Below are 24,235 nucleotides of genomic sequence, written 5' to 3'. Positions count from 1 at the left end.
GACATTGAGACTTTGATGGGTAGACCCTTTCCTAAATGCTCTTACCACTGCAATCACAGAGGAAATGGAGGACTCTAAAAAGGGTACCTACTACCTAGCGTCAGAAGATTTCAGCAATGATAAGAGCTAAAAATGGTTCCAACTGGACACATGAGATGGGCTCTTTGGCTTTGAAGACCAGTCTCCTTTAGAAAGACAGTTCTCTTCTTCGTGACTCTGCCTCTAGCTATGTCTCCTCAGTCTGCCTCAGACTCAAATGGTAGTGGGAGTCAGGGGCCAGGTTGGTGCTCTCAGGGCAAAACTTCACTGGTAAATGGAGAGATCAGTGCGAGGTCATGTTTTCAATATCTCTTTCTGAGTCAACATCCAAACGTACAGAGGAAGTCAACAAGGCATTGCTTACAAATTACACTGAAGACAAGGATGCCCTCTACCCAGTAATCCATTTGCCTTAGCCACAGAACCCCATCAGTAATTAGAATGCTTAATTCTTTTATTCTTTATTTAACTAGGCAAATCAGTTAAGAATTTTTATTTATTTACAATGACAGGCTACTGGGGAAAAGTGGGTTAAATGCCTTGTTCAGGGGCAGAAAGAGATTTTTACCTTGTCAGCTCGGGGATTCGACCCAGCAACCTTACAGTTATTGGCCCAGGGCTCTAACCACTGGGCTACCTTAATTCAGGAAATAGAAATTACACTGGTGTACATTTGTATTGTATTATACTTGAGAACAGAGGAACAAAAACAATATTGAATAGGAAATATTTTATTACTAAAAGTGGTGGTGCACTGAAGGTGCTCTTTCACATCTCAGTTCTTTGCTTAAATCACAATATTTTTTTCCCTCAATGAGAAAAGAAACAAATCAAACATGAAAATCTTTAACATGGAGAAAGACTGTGGCAACAATGGAATATATACAACATGGGAGGAGAACGAGGTGGCGGCTTTCACAGGCCGGCATTGTTCTGTGTTCTACACACAAGGCTCATACAGGAGGCACTTAAATCTGAGAGCCTATAGCCAGGACCGTGTCAGAGAGAGGAGGAAATGTGTGAAACCGTTGGAGTCAGTGGGGCTGCTCTGTTCTGTAAAATAACACAATGACCGACCTTGAAATGGAACGGTCTTATTGTTCGAGGGGAGTACAGTACTAATGTTGAGTCCATTCCTTAAGCACAGGCCTGGGACCTGTGAAATGGGGATTGTGGTGCCATCATGTGGGACATCAATGCTGCTACGCACACACACACTATGTTACCATCCAATTGGTGAATATTCTAAAATCCACAAAAACAATATGCACATTTCCCCACCAGAGATATTTCCATCAAAATGACTTGTTCCAGATAAAAGGCTGAACGTGGTGTAGCGCAGTTCATTTAAATGTACAGAATAAGTTCAATTGGTTTCCATCACATTTTCAACTCCACAGATGGTTTTCGGCACAACAAAAGTTGCGTTATATAGCGAATGTACCCGCTCTGGTCTTAGTACGTGTGCTTTAGCCAACAGCTTGCAGATACAGTGCGGTTAGGCTACCGACATGAGATTATTATGGATAAAAGTGAGATTATTTGTATTTGTCAAACGGCAGTCAAGCATCAATCATGTCACCAGAATAAGACCCTCTACATTTATTAGGAAAGGAGCATCAAACAAAAACGTTTCTGCCATTTCTCGTGTAATGAATTTTACCGACAAAAACATCCCACCCTGTCTGGTGTTTTATTTTGCAGACATTTTGGAAAGTTCTTGACATTTTTGTATCTAACGTGTACTTTCCTCGCATAAAAAGGTTGGCTGGAAACCTGGTTACAGAGAGCATTAACAGTACACAGGTTTATGCTAGACACATCTAGAGCACAACGAAGGGGTGCACATTCAAAAGCATGCACAGTCGCAGAATGAGCAATGTTGGTGATCATTAAAAAAATTTACCGTTGAAGATGATGCATCTCCTTGATGCGACTAGTACACAACACACATTTCTAAACCGACCTACACTCAGATACTTCGACAATGCATTAGACATGTTTACAATAATTTTATTATTTTAATGTCATTCACTTCAATGCCAGCTAAATAGAAATAGTCCATAACTGCTGCATCACCGCCGGAGGGGGGTGGGGTTTATGATAAATCAAAATTATTTTTTCTTCATGAATGTCTATTTTACTTATTTACAATTAAAACATACCAGGTTATCGTACCCATCATAATCAAAATAGGGGAAACAATTTATCCATAACATTCTCAATGGGGCGTCTGGTCTTGTATTTCTACCTGGCAAGGCTGGTCTGGTTGATGGTTGGGCTGGTTTGAGGTCAGATCTTCTCCTGGATTAAGGGGGTGCTGCAGGGCCTGGCTGATGGTTGGGCTGGTCTGAGTTCAGATCTTTTCCTGGATCAAGGGGTGCTACAGGGCCTGGTTGATGGTTGGGCTGGTCTGAGTTCAGATCTTCTCCTGGATCAAGGGGTGCTACAGGGCCTGGTTGATGGTTGGGCTGGTCTGAGTTCAGATCTTCTCCTGGATGAAGGGGTGCTGCAGGGCCTGGTTGATGCTGATGCGTTTGGCAGGGTCCAGCATCAGCGTGCCGTCGATCAGGTCTTTTAGGACCAGGACCTTCTTCCTCTGCTCCTCGGGCAGCCGCTGGCCACCCACCATGTCACACAGCAGGTCCTTGGTGGGGTTGATTGTGCTCATCACGGTTACCTTCTCCTGTGGTGTGTGGAGGGAGGTGGGGTGAGGATGGAGAAGGAGTGGGTGGAGGGAAATAAATATATATACACACACCATTTAGCAGATGCTTTTAAGCATATATTTTACATACAGGTGGTCCCAGGGTTCAAACCCAGTATACTGGAGCCATGCACTCCCGAACTACAGAGGACCACAGTGAGAAACTATTCAAAAAATATGAAGCATCTGAATGAGCCTTCATGACTAGCCCAGCAAATCTAGCTGTTTTTAACCCATTTCTTAGATAATTTCCCCAACAACTGAGCAGCTAAAAAGTATAACATATACAAACCCTTTCGGTCACTTTGTCTACTTCAATGTAGAGGAAGTTGAGGTTCTGATCAAAGTGCTGGTCTTTGAACAGGCCTTTCCGGATCATCTGAGAACAAAAGAACCATTACATCATCTGTATGCTACAGCACAGTGTACAATGCCCCAGGTTATGACTTCCTGTCAAAATCTAACACAGAGGAGAGACTAAGGCTAGGAGAGACCAGCCAGATCCACTAATGTGGACAGTTTACCTTGTTGGGCATCTTGCCCTTGAGGTCCATGGCCAGTTTGATCATGTGGTTGTTGGAGGAGCCAGGGAAAAGGATCTTGCCGGTGTAGAGTTCGTACAGCGTGCAGCCCACTGACCACATGTCTATGCTGTAGTCGTACGGCTTCCCAATGACTGTGACAGAGACAAGACATCATGAGGACTGTGATCCAAGCAGGGACAACATCAGAGAGCTCTATTACAGCTAAACCGTTATAAGCAAACAATCTCAAAGTAAAATGTACTGATTTCTGGAGCTCTGTAGAATCTGCTGACGAGGTACGGTGTGATGTCATTGTCTGCAACATGGGACGCCGAGCCAAAATCGCAGAGTTTCAAGATGGTCTTCGACTCGTTCACCTTGTAGGGGAGAGATCGAGAAACAGACACTGTTAGATGGGACCTTCAGGCCATGGTCATATTCATTACGGCACAGTATCGCAAAACGCTTCAATACATTTTTCAACGCAAAGCGAAAATAAGTGTTTTTTTTATTGGACAAATCCAGGTAGTCTCTCCCAGTTTGTCCTCTTTCTTCCATTTTGTGCCGTTGAACACGACCCGGCCTCAGTGCAGTTTTAACAGTCATGTGATGATAATATGGGCCTCGTACCAGGATGTTGTCAGGCTTGATGTCAGCGTGGAGGATGCTGCAACGTTTGAGGAGTTTGAGTGCCAGGAAGAGCTGCTGGGTGTAGGAGCGGACAGCCTTGATGTGAAGGCCCACGTCCTTACCGTACTTCTTCAGCACCTCGCGCAGGTTCATACTGAGACACACATTTCACAGAGAGACATGAGTTAGAGCCAGTGAAGAAGTGTGCTAGATGACAAAACACATTGCGGTGTGTCCTGCCACTGAGGACATGGAATGACACCCTATTCCTTATAGTGCACAAATGTTGAGCAGTAGTAAAAGGAATAGGTTGCTATTTCACAGTGCAGTAGTGGTAGTCTCCCAGTTAGTACCTGAGGGGCTCGAACACCAGACACAGGTGCTGCTTGTGGTAGAAGTGTCTGAAGAGGCGCAAGCAGTGGAACTTGTCGTCTGGGTCGGCGTCGTTGAGCCTCTTGAGGAACTCCAGCTCCTTCAGGCCAGTCTTCTGCCTGGAGACCCAAAACACAAAATCAGCAAGGTCAGCATCTATTGGTTTATTTATCTAGGTAGGTTCTATTGAGGTAAATATATATTTTCCAAAAAAGCCCTGGACGATCCACATAGGCGTTGCTAGATAACTTCTAATGAGGGCACATTCAAATGTGGTGGCAAAGGCAATATGTTCCCCAAACCATGAGCGAACCAGGATGCGTCTCAAATGGCTCTATTAGTCTTTTAACAGACTCTCTTATCCAGAGTGACTAACAATTAGCTCGTTCACCTTACATACCTTCATAGTGCACTACTTTTGACCAGAGTCCTGGTCAAAAGTAGTACACTACACAGGGAACAGGGTGCCATTTGAGTCCTGAGGCTGCCTGCCCGAGGACCTACATGAGCTCGTTGTTGCGGATGATCTTGACGGCCACATCCTGTCCGGCGCGGGCCGTGTCCCTGCCCCTGATCACGTTGCTGAACATTCCCTGGCCTGTGTAGCCGTACACGTCGTAGCGCTTGTCCAGCGTCTCCCCGATGTTCACGCCTAAAACACAGTAGGATAGACACGAGGGGCATGTTTAGAAAGTCTTGGCTATTTTCTCAATGAGATATCCAGTTACTAGGCCTCCAATAACACTATTAACCAATAGTGAAATCAAAAGGACTGCACTCATACACAGCGGAATACTAAGACGACATGGACTGTTTGCAAACATGGATGATTGAGAGAGCGAAAAGCTCAGCAGCCTTTCATCGATGAATTCGTAACATTTGTAAGAGTGTGTCCAGTCAAGGGCACTTACGGTAGTAACCCTCTGCATCGGTCCAGTTGTCCCGGAGGTTGGGGTTCTCTTTGAAGTCCTTCCCCCCAACACCTGCTGCTCTCATCCTGGCACTCTGTGTAGACCAACATGACCAAACATTCAACCACACTCGCATAATGAACTACTTGCCACAGACAGATCACTCAGAAGATGGGCTTGCATGTTTAGCCCAGAGTAGCACTCTAAAGATCAGAGATATAAACATGGCTGGAGATCAGTGGAGGAGAGTGAGGCTCCTGTAAGACTTACATCAATGGCTGCTTCAAACATGACGTCCGACTCCGTAAACATATCAGGGGCCGAGGGCTTTTTGGGTCCTGACAGACAGAGGGAGGAAAAGAGAGATTTAGTACACTTAACGGAAACATGCTTCAACCGGCACAAAAATATGACGTGAAATGAACCAGACTAATTTACAACTCCGCATTTGGTCAATGTCAGTCATATGTGTAACGTCACCACGTTGCAACTTTCTACCACACGAGACAAAGGTGTCAAACATGAGAGAGAGCCATTGCGCTGTATCCCCTGTCAATGCCAGCACACCTTATAAGAGAGGGGCCCTGGAGGAAGGGGAAGGGAGGAAACATGAGATTACACAGCCCAGTCTGCCACAAAGGCAGTGTCTACACTTGACACTTACAGGGCATTCGGAAAGTATTCAGACCCCTTCTTCCATATTTTTGAAAAGGGGGATTTGAAAAAAATCCTCAATCTACACACAATACCCCATAATGGCAAATCAAAAAAACATTTTTGCAAATGATTACAAATTAATAAACAGAAACACCTTATTTACATATGTATTCAGACTCTTTGCTATGAGACTTGAAATTGAGATCAGGTACATCCTGTTTCCATTGACCATCCTTGAGATGTTTTACAACTTGAGTGGAGTCCGTCCACCTGTGGTAAATTCAATTGATTGGACATGATTTGAAAAGGCACACACCTGTCTATATATGGTCCCACAGTTGACAGTGCATGTCAGAGCAAAAATCAAGCCATGAGGTCAAAGGAATTGTCCTTAAAGCTCAGAGACAGGATTGTGTTGAAGCACAAAACATTTCTACAACATTGAAGGTCCTCAAGAACACAGTGGCCATCATCATTCTTAAATTGAAGAAGTTTGGAACCAACACTCTTCCTAGAGCTGACCGCCCGGGCCAAACGTAGCAATCGGGGCAGAAGGGCATGGTCAGGGAGGTGATCAAGAACCCCATGGTCACTCTGAGCTTAAGAGTTCCTCTGTGGAGATGGGAGAACATCCAGAAGGGGACAAATCTCTGCAATACTCCAGGCCTTTATGGTTGAGTGGCCAGACAGAAGCAACTCCTCAGTAAAATTCACAACAGCCCGCTTGGAGTTTTCCAAAATGCACCTAAAAGACCATGACAAACAAGATTCTCCGGTCTGAAGAAACCAAGATTTAACAATTCAGCCTGAATGCCAAGCGTCACGTTTGGAGGAAACCTGGCATCATCCCTACTGTGAAGCATGGTGGTGGCAACATCATGATGTGGGGATATTTTTCAGCGGCAGAGACAGGGAGACTCGTTAGGATCAATGGAAAGATGAACGAATTCTCTGAATGTCCTTGAGCACAGCCAGAGCCCAGACATGAACTTGATCGAACATCTCTGGAGAGACCTGTAAAAAGCTGCGCGGCGACACTCATCTAACCGGACAGAGCTTGAGAGGATCTGCAGAGAATGGGGAAAAACTCCGTAAATACAGGTGTGCCAAGCTTGTACCGTATACCCAAGAAGGAGAGGCTGTAATTGCTGCCAAAGGTGATTCGACAAAGTACTGAGTAAAGGGTCTGAATAGTTACACTACCATTAAAACATTTGGGGTCACTTAGAAATGTCCTTGTTTTTGAAAAGCACATTTCTGTCCATTAAAATAACATCAAATTGATCAGAAAGACAGTGTAGATATTGTTAAAGTTTTAAATTACTATTGTAGCTGGAAACAGCTAATTTTTTTAATGGAATATCTACACAGGCATACAGAGGCCAATTATCAGCAACCATCACTCCACTCGTGTTCCAATGGCACGTTGTGTTAGCTAATCCAAGTTCATAATTTTAAAAAGGCTAATTGATTATTAGAGAACCTTTCAGCAATTATGTTAACAAAGCTGAAAACTGTTTTGCTAATTAAAGAAGCAATAAAACTGGCCTTTAGACTAGTTGAGTATCTGGAGCAATAGCATTTGTGGGTTCGATTACAGGCTCCAAATGACCAGAAACAAAGACCTTTCTTCTGAAACTCGTCAGTCTATTCTTGTTCTGAGAAATTAAGGCTATTCCATGCGAAAAATTGCCAAGAAACTGAAGATCTCATACAACGCTGTGTCCTACTCCCTTCACAGAACAGTGCAAACTGGCCCTAACCAGAATAGAAAGAGGAGTGGGAGGCCCTGGTGCACAACTGAGCAAGAGGACAAGTACATTAGAGTGTCTAGTTTGAGAAACAGACACCTCAAGTTCTCAACTGGCAGCTTCATTAAATAGTACCTGCAAAACTGCAGTCTCAACGTCAACAGTGAAGAGGCGACTCCGTGATGCTGGCCTTCTAGGCAGAGTTGCAAAGAAAAAGCAATATCTCAGACTGGCCAATAAAAATAAAAGATTAAGATGGGTAAAAGAACAGACATCATTGGCCAGTTTGAAATATGGCTTTTTCTTTGCAACTCTGCCAAGAAGGCCAGCATCCCAGAGTCATCTCTTCACTGTTGATGTTGAGACTGTTTTTTTGCGGGTCCGATTTTGTTCAGATCTGGCTGACCAGATGGTAAGGGAGGTGGTCTGGGATACATTGTGTGTGGATTTCTCCTCAGTCTATATGCAATCAGGCTATCAAAAGTGCATACAGTGGGCAACGTCATCAACACTCCTTCCAAAAGTCTCCAGAAAACTTGTGTTTTGGGACCGAGAGGCACCTTTTCATTATAAAGTGGGAGGAAATATGTTCCTAGTGTGAGAGGAATGTGTTTGCTACCTCAAAAATGCTAGCCAATAAATATAAGAAGTTGGCTGGAGTTATATCGACCCATGTGTAATCCCTTTAGCATTGATTGCTAGCTAGCGAGAGGTTAGCTGGCTAGTTAGCTTCTGTCATCAGTTTTTTGTGTGTTGTTATTAGAGGTCGACCGATAATGATTTTTCAACGGCGATACCGATTAATCGGCTGATTTTTTACATTTATTTGTAATAATGACAATTACAACAATACTGATTGAACACTTATTTTAACTTAATATAATACACCAATAAAATCAATTTAGCCTCAAATAAATAATGAAACATGTTCAATTTGGTTTAAATAAGGCAAAAACAAAGTGTTGGAGAAGAAAGCAAAAGTGCAATATGTGCCTTGTAAGAAAGCTAATGTTTAAGTTCCTTGCTCAGAACATGAAAACATATGAAAGCTGGTGGTTCCTTTTAACATGAGTCTCCAATATTCCCAGGTAAGAAGTTTTAGGTTGTAGTTACAGGAATTATAGGACTATTTCTCTCTATACGATTTGTATTTCATATACCTTTGACTATTGGATGTTCTTATAGGCACTTTAGTATTGCCAGTGTAACAGTATAGCTTCCTTCCCTCTCCTCACCCCTACCTGGGCTCGAACCAGGAACACATCGACAACAGCCACCCTTGAAGCAGCATTACCCATGTAGAGCAAGGGGAACAACTACTCCAAGTCTCAGAGCGAGTGACGTTTGAAACGCTATTAGCGCGCACCCCGCTAACTAGCTTGAATGCTTGAAGCATTGCGAAGAGCTGCTGGCAAAACGCACAACAGTGCTGTTTGAATGAATGCTTATGAGCCTGCTGGTGCCTACCATCGCTCAGTAAGACTGCTCAATCAAATCATAGACTTCATTATAACATAACACACAGAAATACAAGCCGTATGTCATTAATATGGTCGAATCCGGAAACTATCATTTTGAAAACAAAACGTTTATTCTTTCTCCGTTCCGTATTTTATCTAACGGATGGCATCCCTAAGTCTAAATATTGCTGTTACATTGCACAACCTTCAATGTTATGTCATAATTACGTAAAATTCTGGCAAATTAGTTCGCAATGAGCAAGGTGGCCCAAACTGTTGCATATACCCCGACTCTGCATGCAATGAACGCAAGAGTGACAATTTCACCTGGTTAATATTGCCTGCTAACCATTCTTTTAGCTAAATATGCAGGTTTAAAAATATATACCTCTGTGTATTGATTTTAAGAAAGGCATTGATGTTTATAGTTAGGTACACGTTGGAGCAAAGACAGTCCTTTTTCGCGAATGCGCACCGCATCGATTTTATGCAACGCAGGACACGCTAGATAAACTAGTAATATCATCAACCATGTGTAGTTATAACTAGTGATTATGATTGAGTTTTTTATAAGGTAAGTTTAATGCCAGCTAGCAACTTACCTTGGCTTCTTACTGCATTCGCGTAACAGGCAGGCTCCTCGTGAGGCAGGTGGTTAGAGCGTTAGACTAGTTAACCACAAGGTTGCAAGATTGAATCCCTGAGTTGACAAGGTAAAAATCTGTCGTTCTGTCCCTGAACAAGGCAGTTAACCCACCGTTCCTAGGCCGTCATTGAAAATAAGAATGTGTTCTTAACTGACTTGCCTCGTTAAATAAAGTCTGAATATAGCGCGGGAAAAGGGAATCCAGACACACTGTGGACACAGTACGCACATTTAAAATATAGATGAAGATACATTCCATGATCAGAACTTTATGATCAGAATACTAAAGCTGTATGAACTGTCAAGTCTAGACACGGCCACAGTTACAGCTAATGCGGGCACATTCAGCAAACAACCTGTATTACTAAACACCTATAAACTTCAAAATAAACTAAAAACATAAAAAGTTAGCACCAAGATGACCCACCCAGATTGCACATTGCATATGAGCTAATATTTTGAGACGGCAATACAGAGCAGACCAAATGGCACCCTATTGCCTATATTCCCTTTATTTTCTCCCAACCTGAATCCCTTTACTCACCATCCTTCTCCTGCGTGATGAGGCCTTGCTTGGCCTTGATGTTCTCCTCAAACGTGTCCAGATTCTCCAGCTCGTACTCCTTGACGTCGGCCGCCACACGCTCCAGGATGTCGTCTGGCGAGGGCGAGCGGCTCCGTGTGCTGCTCTGCGGGCTGCTGGGCTCCGACGCCATGGACGCCATGCTGTCCTCGTTGCCGCCACGGTATTTCTGCACAGGGAGAGAGAGAGAGGTAGTGCCAGGTATAGAGTGGTCACAACAACGGAATTAAGTAAAAACAAGATATGGGTTTCGAGGGGGTCAATTTCAATAATGAAAAGGCAAATCAGAAAACATCCTATATTGGAGTAGTAGCCAAATATGAAACACTGGGCTGGGGATCCCTGCAACAGCTATGTACAGTTCAACAGCAGATGTGATGATCAGGGCTCCAGACAACCATGTAGTCTCATTTAGCGACTTGTATTTGGCCGCATCTGTGCGAGCTGCCCATTCGACATGGTCACCTCACTCCAAACGTCATTTTATTTTTAAGGAGCCAAAACCATGATTTGGTCGAACAATCAAACATTATCCTCACGATTCCTGTAAAGATAAGATTAATCAGGATATCTGCAGGTTACATGAAGTTGAATTTAAGACAACCTTTTTAATGCCACTTGGAATGCCATTTCATACCAATTTTGAGGTCTGCTTGAGCAACACACCTGCAAATATTCCTTTCCAGAAATGAGCCCATGTTGGGCTTTTTATTATTTTTTTATTTTTAGGGCTAGCTCTTTCACCTGAGTTTATTGCCTACATGGCTCATATTAGCAGGCAGGTGTGCTATTTTAGCAATGCACATTCTCCTGGAGCCTTATGATATAGTAGTATAGTGGTTAGGCTATAGCTGGCTGAAGCAGGGGGTTTCCCATCTGCATTTGTTTGACCACCACAAAGAGCTAATCATTAGCCAGATCAAAAAACACAAAGTGTTCAGAATTTTGTCTTCGATACCATTACCGGCTTTTGATACTCAATACTATAACAATATCACAGAGGAAAAAATCCTTAAAGTCAAATATACAGCACTGTTACTGTATAAAACTCATCCTGTTGTGTAGTTGATTTGTAGATTCTGGTGTGTTAGAATAGGTCTGGAACAGAAGCATATACACCCTGTAGCTCTCTTCGAGGTCCTATGCCTTTACATTAGAACATTAGCCTACAACCAAAAAGTCTAATAAAATAATTCCCTTATTCAGTGAATCAGGTATCAAATTACCATACTTTGACGCAAGTCAGCTATACAGGAGGGCTCTAGACTGACTCTTTTCACTGCCAAGACAGACATGAAAGAAGTTATCTATTTCATCTAACATGTTCAGAGAAAGCATGTTGGATATGTTGATGTGTCATAATACGATCCAGAGCAATCAGATATATTTTTGACTCTTTAGAGATTCATTTGCCTGCATGTTTTTTTGTTTGTGCATATTGGCCTCGGCCCTTCAAACTCAACTCTGGACCTCGGAGCCAATTACATTGTGCTTTTTCAATGTTCCCTCTAATCAGAGACTAAGACCTGGGACATCGGGTTGGTGCAATTAATGTCAGGTAGGACAGAAAACCAGCAGGTTCTGGACTAGAGCTGGCTAGAGCTGCCGCTTTCAAGGAGCGGGATACAAATCCTGACGCGTATAAAAAAAATTCTGCTACGCCATCCAGCGACCAATCAATAGTGGACTAAGATCGAATCCTACTACACCGGCACCTACTATACCGGTCTTGCAAGCAATCATGGATTACAAAGGGCAACCCAGCCACGAGCAGCCCAGTGACGCAAGCCTACCAGATGAGCTAAATGCCTTCTATGCTCGCTTTGAGGCAAGCAACACTGAACCATGTATGAGAGCACCAGCTGTTCTGGACGACTCCGTAATCAAGCTGTCCATAGACCTTTAAACAGGTGAACATTCACAAGGCCGCAGGGCCAGGCGGATTGCCAAGATGCGTTCTCAGAGAATGCGCTGACCAGCTGGCAAGTGTCTTCACCAACATTTTCAACCTCTCCCTGACCCAGTCTGTGATACCTACATGTTTCAAGCAGACAAGCATAGTCCCTGTGCCCAAGAACGCAAAGGTATCCTTTTTAAATGACTGTCGCCCTGGACCCACTCCAATTCACATACCGCCCCAACAGATCCACAGATGACACAATCTATTGCATTCCACACTGCCCTTTCCCACCTGGACAAAAGGTACACCTACGTGAGAATGCTGTTCACTGATTACAGCTCACTGTTAAACACCAGCGTGCCATCCAAGAGCATCACTAAGCTAAGGACCCTGGGACTAAACACCTCCCTCTGCAACTGGATCCTGGCCTTCCTGGCGGGCCGACCCCAGGTGGTGAGGGTAGGCAACAACACATTCGCAACACTGACCCTCAACACGGGGGACCTTCAGGGGTGCGTGCTAAGTCTCCTCCTGTACTCCGTTCACCCACGACTGTGTGGCCGCACACGACTCCAACACCATCATTAAGTTGGCAGACCACATGACGGTGGTAGGCCTTATCACCGATGATGATGAGACAGTCTATAGGGAGGTCAGAGACCTCTCAACGTCGGCATGACAAAGGAGCTGATCGTGGACTACAGGAAACGGAGAGCCGAGCATGCCCCCATTCACATCAACTGGGCTATAGGGGAGCAGGTCGAGAGCTTCAAGTTCCTCGATGTCCACATCACTAAGGAGCTATCATGGTCCAATCACACCAACACAGTCATGAAGAGGGCGCGACAACACCTCTTCCCCTCAGGAGGCAAAAACTATTTGGCATTGGCCCTGATATCCTCAAATAGTTCAACAGCTTCCCCAATGAGAGCATCTTGACTGGCTCCATCACCGCTTGGTATTGAAACTGCTTGGCATCCGACTGCAAGACGCTAGAGGGTAGTACGTACGGCCCAGTAAATCACTGGGGCCAAGCTTCCAGCAACCCAGGACCAATATAATAGGCGGTGTCAGAGGAAATCCCATAAAATTGTCAGACTTGAGTCACCCAAGTCATGGACTGTTTTCTCTGCTACTGCACGGCAAGCGGTACAAGAAGGCCAAGTCTAGGACCAAAAAGGCTCCTTAACAGCTTCTATCTCCAAGCCATAAGATTGCTGAACAATTATTCAAAGAGCCACTGGAATATTATATTGACGACCCCCATTTGTTTTGTACACTGCTGCTACTCGCCGTTTATCTATGCAGTCACTTCACCCCTAGTCAGTACTGGTGCCCTGTATATAGCCTTTTTAATGTTATGTTATTGTGTTACTTTAGTTTATTTGTTAAATATTTTTTTTAACTCTTCTTGAACTGCACTGTTGGATAAGGGCTTGTAAGTAAACATTTCACGGTAAGGTGTTGTATTCGGCGTATGTGATAAATCAAGTTTGATTTAATTTGACTGAAAAATGATCGGTACACCATCAGCTTATCGACCAAACAGTCAATTAAATGGGGTCAGCCCTAATGTGCACACACACAGAGGTGCACATGGCTGGATAGCTCTCGAAAACCTAGGAAGTGGATCTCAAGTATTATTTGATGTTTTTTCTGCTGCGGTGGAACAATTAAGCAGCACCGGCACAATATAACGGAAACACTGAAGTCATCTCCGTCACATCTTTTAAGACCTCTGCAAACTGAATTTAAGACGTTTTAAAACTTAATGAGAAATTAATTGAAGACTACGAATTTTTATGGGCCCGTGGACACCAATTCTGTTTAGTTAGCAATCTAGCTAATGCGTTTGAGTTTCCACTTATTAGGTGGTCATTTAGCGCCAAATAAAAAAGAGTCTACGTAGTCAAATACATCTCTGTTGAACAAAACAAAATTCTTGACTCCTGTATTAACAGTTAAATAGAACTCATGAAAATCACTGGACTAGGTTGCACATCAAAATATCTCGATTCATGCATTCCTGCATGGACGTGTTACATGAAACAGTTTATTTCTGTAATACCATCTAAGTAGCCTATTAGACCTCTTAATGAATCACTGAATTACTTCATAAGTGATTACTTCATGTTTCTATTGCGTGATGCCACAAACTGAAAAAGTTTGTGCCACCAGGGAGAAATGTTAGTCTGGAGCCCTGGATGAGGGATGGGGAACTGACCTGGACGATAGCCAGTCGCTGCTGCCGGCGCTGCTCTATGATGGCCTCTTCATCCACCTCCTCACCGTCAAAGTCCTCAAGCCTGGTAACAAAATTAACCCACTTACAAAAACACATAATCACCCAGATAATTACCATATTGTAGTGTAGCATTTGTCTGTTTGTGTGTGGGTGTTCACCCTCTACTCACACTTCCTCCTCGGAGGACTCCTTGTCGGCCTTCATGCCCTCAGAGAGGCTGCCCTTGAACTTGTCCTCGTCCCGGCCATGTCTCCTCCTCCTGTCCCGGTCCCGGGAGTTGGAGCGCCGGCCGTACTGTCTGAGACGGCCGTATCTGTCTCTTTCCGGCGACCTGCAGCGCACAACATAGAAAATATTTAGACAACCTTGGCCAATGAGCCTCATACTCCGACATCACCAAAGCTTCATCACTAGAACCAGACATAATCTGTAAGGAAACCATCTTACCACTACCATGTTAACTCAAAATGACACAACGACAAGGTTCCAGTTTAACAACGTTTACTAAACCGTACTCGCACACTACATGTTTGCCATTGCACTCAGGCCAGGTTCATCTACCCCGAGACTCCTGCGCAGGTGCCTGAATAAGAGAGTGATAGCCCCGTAATAACAGAAAAATAGGGATACTTAAAAACATGAACTTCACAATCTCACACTTTTTTTTAAAGATAAAACTTCAACAACATAAATGTCCAAGTATTATTCAAGTCCCTCATTACAAATGGGCTGTGTAAGAGTTTTTATTTGTATTACTCACGCTGCCACTTTCCATTACTGTGAGCCTGTAGGAGCACAAGACTGGATGCTTCTTTTTAGTCAGACAGTCAGCAAGCTGTTCCTTTGTGGTCGAGCACAAATAATTTCCTTGATGCTGCTAATCTCAAGACAAAGTATTTTCTCAGTGACAGACTTGGTTGACTTCACAGCATCAACTAAGAAGTAGTTGTCAGTGACAAACTACAGGTAAAATATGCCGTTTTGTCTCACCAGTGGTAAACTCTGAGAACAGAGTTGCAAGAAAGATGGGCATTGTCCATTCCATCCGCAAGAGCAAGTGTTTCTCCAGCAAGCGTGCTTCGGACAACTCATCTGATCCTTTTTGACTGCCAACAGATGAGAATCTTCCTCCTTCACCCCTTTAAACGATTAGATGTCCACCTTGTGTGCCTCCATCTGTAAGGTTCCCTAGGGAAGCATCACTGAAGACAACTCGTTTCAGAGTCATCTTTTCCAATATGCTGAAACTTTAGTCACCTGTTGTAATTTCAGTTTACGAACAACTTTGTTTGCCTCATGAATGGTTTGTACAGCGGCGTGTTTTGTGTTGGATGCCAAGTTGCAGCCATCAAGCATTACATCAGGTCTACTCTGTCTAGCAACCCATAGAATTTGACCCATCTTTGACCTCAATTTATCAGCTTCAATTCCACAGAGAGGGGAATTCCTTTGTACGGCTCTTGAAGAATCCATGTGGATAGGTTGAAGATTATTGATATAGCTTTCCTGTTACATCAGTATTGTTCCATCAACTGTAATAAACTCTATGCCAACATAAAAATGATCATGCTCCTCACGGCCGACCTGGAAAAAACAGCTTTGAGGTGTGGAATCACAGTTGTAGCAAAGGTCTGTGAGCCACCCCAGATGAAGTCATCAACATGACAGGCAAGTACTCCAGTCACATTGCAGTCTTGCTCAAGCCAATAGAAGACTGCAGGATCCACTTGTGACATGTTTCCACCTGTACTCAGCATTGTTGCCTTGACTTTGTTGTACCAGTAGAGTGATGCATCTGCCAGGCCATACACACTTTTCAGATGTAAATGTCCCTTGACAGCTCTGTTCCCTGCAAAAATGCAGATTTGATGTCTATGGAGTGAAGGTTCAATTTTTTCTGGCAGATCACTGTCATCAGCGATCTGAGTGACTGAGGCACGTCAGCGAGTCTTTTGGGAGTTATTTAGCAGCCAGCGCCTCAAAACCTCTAGCCACTAGAAGTGCTTTTGGCACTATTCCAGTTAAGGATTCTTTAAGGGTACACACCCACCTTGTTGAGACACATTTTTGGCCAATGTCTTTGACTTCCTCAAACACTCCACTTTTCCTCCAATTACTGAGCTCATCTAGCTTAGCTGAGTCAAATGACACATCCTTGTTTCAAGTACATCATTTTGAATGTCATTCCTTTTTTTTCTCGATTTTCCATTGGTTCAATTCTGTGATTATCTACAAGTGACAGATCAGCTGACCCTGTTGTACCAGAAAGTGTAGCTGGGTCAGAGTACTGCAAGTTGTAGCAGTTCTGGTGTTTTCCTTTGGCTTTTCCTGCTCGTCCAATGACGGTTGCTGTATGTGGAATACCACTTTCTCTGTCCATGTATTTAACAATACTTTGTGTTTTTGCTTTGCGTTCATGTTCTCTGTGACTGTCAGAATCTCTTTTTTTTTTTTTTTTACATGTGTGATGTCTAAAATGTTTACACAATAGTGGTATGAGGTAGTAAGTTCAAGGGTCACTGGTTGTTTAATCATCAATGCCTTGTCATATTTTATGTCTAGTACAGCCCCCGCCTTCTTGAGGGAAGCTTTGCTTAATAGTAAGGGGATATCTGTAGGGACCACCTCTGTTTCAAGGTGACACAGTCTGACCAATTTTTGCTGGTATTTTAACGTGTTAGAATGGACGATTCTCCAATCTTCAAATTGGAAAGCTGTTGCTTGGTGTGTCAATCATATTTTGTACTTCTTTCATATTTAGTTCACTGACATATCTATCAAGCCATTTTGCACCACACACTGTGCGTGTACATGCAGTATCAATCACAATCCTAAGGATTCATCTATAAAGATCTCAGCATCAGATTTGTTTGAAAATAGTGTAATGTTACACTGCTCTCTCTCTGTATACATTTTCCTCTGTTAGTTTAACTTGTTCATTTTTATGAGGACAGTCTAACCCAATGGTAAGTGTTTTGACAAATGGGACATTTTGATCTCCTTCCATATTTGTCTAGTGGATTTGTTCCGGGCGATGGCGCCCTCTTCTGGTTGTTGGTCAGTGTAATATGCTGCATCACTCACTTGCTGCATCTGTTATTGGCGCGACAGACATCTTTTCACCCAAAAGTATTTTTAGTGCCGACTTCATTGACGCAAATGTCACCACAGTACAAGCAGTCAAAGCCAACGGTTTCTCCCCACCATCCAGACAGGCAGTATCTAGAAACTTGAAAGATAACACTGCATCCGGGAGAACCATGTCATACTTGCGCATCTTATTGTACCTCTGTTGGAAATCAATAATGTAGTCGATCACTGCAACCAAAATATTTCTAGTAACACTGTCATGGTTACGGTCTCTCTCTTCTTTAAGAAACACAGAATCCACTGCTCTAATCAAAGTTCAAATACCGTCATCCTTGTTCAAATCCTCAACGGATATTTCCAGTGCTGTATCTCTCGCTCTTCCCTCGAGCGATAATACCACCGCACGTGCTTGCTTTTTCTCGTCCAGATTAGTAACTCACGTCCAGATTCCAAGTTAATGTTTCCATCTTTCATACGACCTCTTCTTGTCGAACCGAGGTAGCACATTGTAGTTATTAGCCATCCTCTGCTAACAATGTAAACTCGAAATGACACAACGCCAAGGTTCCAGTTTAACAACGTTTACTAAACCATAATAGCATACTACATGGTTTCCATTGCACTCAGGACAGGTTCCTCTACCCCGAGACTCCTGCGCAGATGCCCTAATAACAGAGTGATAACCCCGTAACAACAGAAATATAGGGATATTCAAAACATGAACTTAACAGACAGCATTGCCTGCCTAATATTATACTATTAGTATTTATTAGGATCCCCATTACACCGTACCCAAAACAAACGTGCGCAAATGTATTTTTGTCCCACACCAAACAATCACGACATGCAGGTTGAAATATCAAGAAAAACTCTGAACCAATTATATTAATTTGGGGACAGGTCGAAAAGCATTAAAAACATTTATGGCTAGCTAGCTTGCAGTTGCAAGCTAATTTATCCTATTTACCTAGCTTGCTGTTGCTAGCTAATTTGTCCTTGGGTAAACGTTGAGTTGTTATTTTACCTGAAATGCACAAGGTCCTCTACTCCGACAATTAATTCACACATACAGTTAAAGTTTACATACACCAGAGCTAAATATATTTAAACTCAGTTTTCCACAATTCCTGAATTTAATCAGAGTAAAAAATCCCCGTTTTACGTCAGATAGGATCACCACTATTTTAAGAATGTGAAATGTCAGAATAGAGAATTATTTATTTCAGCTTTTATTTCTTTCATCACATTCCCAATGGATCAGAAGTTGACATACACTATATTAGTATTTGGTAGCATTACCTTTAAATTGGTCAACTTGGGTCAAACGTTTTGGGTAGCCTTCCTCAAGCTTCCCACAATAAGTTGGGTGAATTTTGGCCCATTCCTCCTGACAGAACTGGTTTAACTAAGTCAGGTTTGAAGGCCTCCTTGCTCACACACGCTTTTTCCAGTTCTGCCCACAAATGTTCTATAGGATTGAGGTCAGGAATTTGTGATGGCCACTCCAATACCTTGACTTTGTTGTCCTTAAGCCATTTTGCCACAACTTTGGAAGTATGCTTGGGGTCATTGTCCATTTGGAAGACCCATTTGCAACCAAGCTTTAACTGGTGTCTTGAGATGTTGCTTCAATATATCCACATTATTTTCCCACCTCATGATGCCATCTATTTTGTGAAGTGCACCAGTCCCTCCTGCAGCAAAGCACCTCAACAACATGATGCTGCCACCCTCGTGCTTCACAGTTGGGATGGTCTTCTACGGCTTGCAAGCCTCCCCCTTTCCCCTCCAAACATAACGATGGTCATTATGGACAAACAGTTCTATTTTTGTTTCATCAGACAGAGGACATTTCTCCAAAAAGTATGATCTTTGTCCCCATGTGCAGTTGCAAAGCATAGTCTGGCTTTTTATAGTGGTTCTGGAGCGGTGGCTTCTTTCTTGCTGAGCAGCCGTTCAGGTTGTCGATATAGGACTTGTTTAACTGTGGCTATAGATACTTTTGTACCCGTTTCCTCCAGCATCTTCACAAGGTCCTTTGCTGTTGTTCGGGATTGATTTACACTTTTCGCACCAAAGTACGTTAATCTCTAGGAGACAGAACGCGTCTCCTTCCTGAGCGGCATGACAGCTGCGTGGTCCCATGGTGTTTATACTTGATTGTACAGATGAAAATGGTACCTTCAGGCATTTGGAAATTGCTCCCAAGGATGAACCAGACTTGTGGAAGTGTACAATATTTTTTCTGAGGTCTTGGCAGATTTCTTTTGATCTTCCCATGATGTCAAGCAGAGGCACTGAGTTTGAAGGTAGGCCTTGAAATACATCCACATGTACACCTCCAATTGACTCAAATTATGTCAATTAGCGTATCAGAAGCTTCTAAAGCCATGACATCATTTTCTGGAATCTTCCAAGCTGTTTAAAGGCACAGTCAACTTAGTGTATTTAAACTTCTGACCCACTGGAATTGTGATACAGTGAATCATAAGTGAAATAATCCATCGGTAAGCAATTGTTGGAAGAATTACTTGTGTTATGCACAGGGTAGATGTCCTAACCGACTTGCCAAAACTATAGATTGCTAACAAGACATTTGTGGAGTGGTTGAACAATTTGTTAAGTGTATGTAAACTTCTGACTTCAACTGTAAAACGGTCAATCAAATTGTTTCTAGTCATCTCTCCTCCTTCCAGGCTTTTTCTTCTTTGGACTTTATATGACGATTGGCATCTAACTTGCATAGGTGTATTACCACGACATACTGACCGAAGTTAATTTTTTAATCACCCATGTGGGTATAACCAATGACAAGATGGCACGTAGGTATCTGCTTCTATAAACCAATGAGGAGATGGGAGAGGCAGGACTTGCGTTCAGCGTCACAAATAGAACTGACTTATATTTTAGCGCTTGGCAACGCAGACTCTCATTGGCACGCACAAGCAGTGTGGGTGCAATGATTGAATAACATGTATGTGTACATTTATTTTGCAGTGCACGCGATGCGAGCAGTGTGGTCAGCATGTTAGCTTTTGCAAAAGCAATTATTTACAGGCATCATCTTAACTTCTGGAGGCTTGAAGAAGCCCCTGCAGATTTAATTTGGCTCAGCACATCCACAAGTTTCAGCTTGTCCCATCTCACCTGCGTCTCATTGGAGACCTGCTCCGTCTCCGGAAGGGCGAGGGGGACCTTCTTCTGAAGGGTGAGCGGCTCATCCTGCGACGTTGGGGAGCACCTCTGGGGCTGGTCTCCCGTGACCTCGCTCTACCCCCTGGCCCTGCATCTGGGCGTATTCGCTTTCTGTGGGAGAGAATATAAAGTTTAGAAGATCAGTGGATAGCAGCACATTCTTAATGCCCCATCCTAAAACAGTATGCACCCTCAAATAGTTGCCCATGCCATGTACAGACCACTACTGTTGTTTGGTATAGGACAATAAGGGGGTGGACTGCAGGTTAATCCATAGTAAACAGACCGGAGTGGTGAGGAGCCCTGTCTGTCAGCATCCCTCCTCCTGGCATCTGGGGAGCGACTGCGGCCTCTCCTTGCTGGGGACCTGGCTGATCTGGAAGGAGAGCCCTGTTTGGAGGTGGAAGCTGAAGCGGATGCCTGCTGGGAGTCTCTGGTGGGACGTGGGGAGGCGCTGCGTCTCCTCGAGGGGCTAATGGCCACTCCTCCTCCTCGCCTGTGGGGAGAGCGGTTCTCTTTCCCTGACGAAGCATCTTTGGAAGGTGACTTTGTCGGCCTCTTGTCTCGCTCTCTTTCTGACTCCGACCGCCCTGGACGCTCCCGTGATCTGGACCTCCGGCTGCCACGCTCTGTGTTTGGTCTGTCGTCAGGCTGGGGCGAAGAGCGTTTGTCTGAGCGGCCGCTCCTCTGCTCTGCCCTCCTGCTGGAGGGGGAAGGAGACTTCTTGTTTCTCTCTTTGGACCTGCCCCCGCTTTGGGAACGCTTCCTCTCTTTTGATTTGCTGCGGCCACGGCCTTTGGCGGCCACATCTTTGCTGCCTTTGGTTGTTTTGTCCGACTTGGATTCCTTGCCTGTCCTCTCCTTGGACTTGCTCCGACTGTGGCGCTTAGAGCTGGACTTGCTGGCTTCTGTGGAGTCCCGTCTGGCTTTACCACTCCTACCTCTGGGGGAGGGGGGTTTCCCCATACTGCCCTTCTGACGCTGCTCCCCGTTCCGGACCCTGCCCTCTCCGTCTCCCTCCTCAGAGCCAGAGTTATAACCCTGCAGGATGAGGCCCATGCCTGACTGCACCTTACCCCCCTCCATCACCTGGCTGTCCAGCTCAGCTTTAATCATGGCCCTCTGTTTCTCCAACTCCTCCAATAAGGCCTTGTCGTCAGATGAAGGGGAGATGTGAGTCTTTCTCTGGCTGGAGGCGCTGTTGATGCCAGGGGCGGAAGAAGAGGAGCCATCTTTACGTTTGTGTTTCTTGTGTTTGTGTCGATGTTTGCGCTTTCGGTCCTTGTCCTCTTCAGACGGGTGCTTGTGTTTTTTGTGCTTGCTGCGGTGTTTGTGTTTCTTCTTCTTGTGTTTGCTGCCACTGCTGTGATGTTTGGACACCTTCACTGTCTTTTCACCGTTAGTTTCTGCTTCCCCCTCCCCGACTTCTTTCTCCTCCCGCTCTTCTTCTTCTGAATTCTCACCACTCTCCTCCTCACTCCCACTCTTGTCATGGCTCTCCAAATCTTCTTTCCTAAGGTACAAAGATTGGTAAAATATATAATTAAAACCAAAACCATTTTTTTGTAACTTGGCTAGCTACAACATGAATTGTCCAAAATATGACTTTTAACACAGCAAACAAAATCTGTAACTGCTAGCTATCCTTGCTTCCCGACTTGACCGCCAAGTCAGCTAGTTAGCTGACCGCTAGCTAACGCGCTAGCAAGCTACTGTAGCAAACAATGGCTAGCTTGCTACGTTAGCTTCTTAGCTACGTATGCAATAAGCATAGCTAGCCAGATAGTTAGCGAGTTAACTGGAATGTTAAGTTGCATTTTAGGACACTCGTGTTTGATTGGTTTATGGTATGGTTTCGCTATAGAAAACATTTAAACATGTCAGCAAAGCCTTTCGAACACTGGGATAGCTAAGAGTTAGCAGGCTAGCTCTATTTAGCTAGCCTGATACTGTTTCAACGCTGCACAAAACAGATACACCGACGACAACGTCGACTTGCCAAAATCACTGAATCGGGTGAAAGTACTACAAATAAGTTGCATGGTCGTCTAATCTTCTAAAATGTCTTACACGTGCTCGTTTCCGTTATTCATTCTGCTAGACGCGATATCCATCTCTACATCGGCCATTTTCCTCAGCCGGGGTGTTTCTTCCTTCAATGTATTGTACACAGTACACACAACTGCAAAAAAAACTGTACTTCTGCCCTCTACAGCAGCCGCGACGTACTGGGTTGACTGAAAGCGCTAAAAGTATAATTTTGTCCACTAGGGGACAGTGATGTTTGAGAGAATGCTGACAGTGGCAAGGGGGAAGTGGCTGGACAAGTGTTGGTCTATTCCCAGCTATAGTTATTCATAGTTTAAAAGCAAAACCTAAAACCCGGGTATTCTCAGGCACTCCCTCCACTCTGGGGATTCTGTCACTCACAATCACTTTGGAAAGTTCCTTCTCTCTTACAGCCGCTCTGAAAAAATAAAAATGTATGTTTTACAGCCTCTCTGAACTAACATCACCCTAAAAGAGCAGAACAAGATTACCATAGAGAAACGTTCTTTACCTCTTCACAGTACAGTTACAGTCTGTAGAGATTATAGACCTGTATACCCATATCCGCAGGAAGTAGAGGTGCTGAGGGTGCTTCAGCACCCCCTGAAAAATCAGAATAAAAAAAAAATATATAATTTTACTTTGGGATCCCCCCCCCAAAGTGGTGCGCTGGGCCTTTACTAGTCCTCTATTAGAGGACCGATATATCCGTCTGGAGCGCAAGCAAAAATCCCCTCTCCGGTCAGTTTTTAAGCATGAGGGAAATATCATAGAGCTGTCCCCCCCCAAAAAGTCCCAAGATGATAATGAATGGCATTCATCCTCCACCCCCACCATCCAAAGCTTCTTCCACTTTCTCAATGAATTTGTGCAACATTTGTATTTATAGTCTAAATAAATAGAGTGCATTGTTTCAATGTATCTACATAGGCAAAAGTCCAACTGTAAAAATTGAAATGTTACTTACAAGCCCTTAACCTACAGTGCAGTTCAAGAAGAAGAAAATATATTTACCAAGTAGGCTAAGATTAAAAGTAATAATAAAAAATAACACAATAAGAATAACTAGATGTCGGGCATCTCGTTGTGATTTGTACTGTACAAGACAGTTTTAATTTACACTGTATTCATAATGAGAAGAGCACCCCATTACACCTTGGTCGTATGGGCCAGAAGGCAGCCTAAGCCCTATTCACTTCATATTCACAAATAGAAAGTGAAGATGGCACATTCAGTTGAACATGGGTAATGGCATTTCGTGCTGTCATGAAACCTATTTCACTCCATCACATTTTCAATGAGAACCGTCATGTCAGACATTTCAGTCGTAATGCTGCTGTAGAGAAAGACAGGCAGTCATTGGCTATGTGAAGGGAAAGTACAGACCAAGGAAACCACATTTTAGCATAACACATTTTATAAAGATCTTTATGCAGCACCGGATTGATAGATACACTAATTACCAACAACGACGAG

At 43.8% G+C, this 24,235-nt stretch overlaps 1 protein-coding gene across 2 annotated transcripts in view; it reads right to left on the bottom strand.

Annotated features, from left to right (window-relative positions):
• Window positions 1–754: 754 nt before the first annotated feature.
• Window positions 755–24,235, bottom strand: part of LOC118372813 (serine/threonine-protein kinase PRP4 homolog) — a 349,083-nt gene continuing 325,602 nt past the window's right edge. The window contains exons 2-16 of one of the 2 annotated variants that reach the window (XM_052505262.1): window positions 22,781–22,843; window positions 20,997–22,223; window positions 20,663–20,821; window positions 14,595–14,756; window positions 14,405–14,486; window positions 10,242–10,449; window positions 5,454–5,521; window positions 5,184–5,277; window positions 4,777–4,924; window positions 4,254–4,391; window positions 3,901–4,054; window positions 3,533–3,647; window positions 3,271–3,422; window positions 3,039–3,125; window positions 755–2,725 (exon numbers count right to left, since the gene is read on the bottom strand). In XM_052505262.1, the coding sequence (XP_052361222.1) occupies window positions 2,522–2,725; window positions 3,039–3,125; window positions 3,271–3,422; window positions 3,533–3,647; window positions 3,901–4,054; window positions 4,254–4,391; window positions 4,777–4,924; window positions 5,184–5,277; window positions 5,454–5,521; window positions 10,242–10,449; window positions 14,405–14,486; window positions 14,595–14,756; window positions 20,663–20,821; window positions 20,997–22,223; window positions 22,781–22,839 (3,057 nt within the window). In that variant the 5' untranslated portion in view covers window positions 22,840–22,843 and the 3' untranslated portion in view covers window positions 755–2,521. Of the gene's footprint in view, window positions 2,726–3,038; window positions 3,126–3,270; window positions 3,423–3,532; window positions 3,648–3,900; window positions 4,055–4,253; window positions 4,392–4,776; window positions 4,925–5,183; window positions 5,278–5,453; window positions 5,522–10,241; window positions 10,450–14,404; window positions 14,487–14,594; window positions 14,757–20,662; window positions 20,822–20,996; window positions 22,224–22,780; window positions 22,948–24,235 lie in introns of those variants that run through there. The other variant, XM_035758820.2, reaches the window with a different exon arrangement.

Source organism: Oncorhynchus keta, chromosome 4, assembly GCF_023373465.1.
Source record: "Oncorhynchus keta strain PuntledgeMale-10-30-2019 chromosome 4, Oket_V2, whole genome shotgun sequence".
Lineage (NCBI taxonomy): Eukaryota > Metazoa > Chordata > Actinopteri > Salmoniformes > Salmonidae > Oncorhynchus > Oncorhynchus keta.
This window is presented reverse-complemented; position numbering and strand designations above follow the sequence as displayed.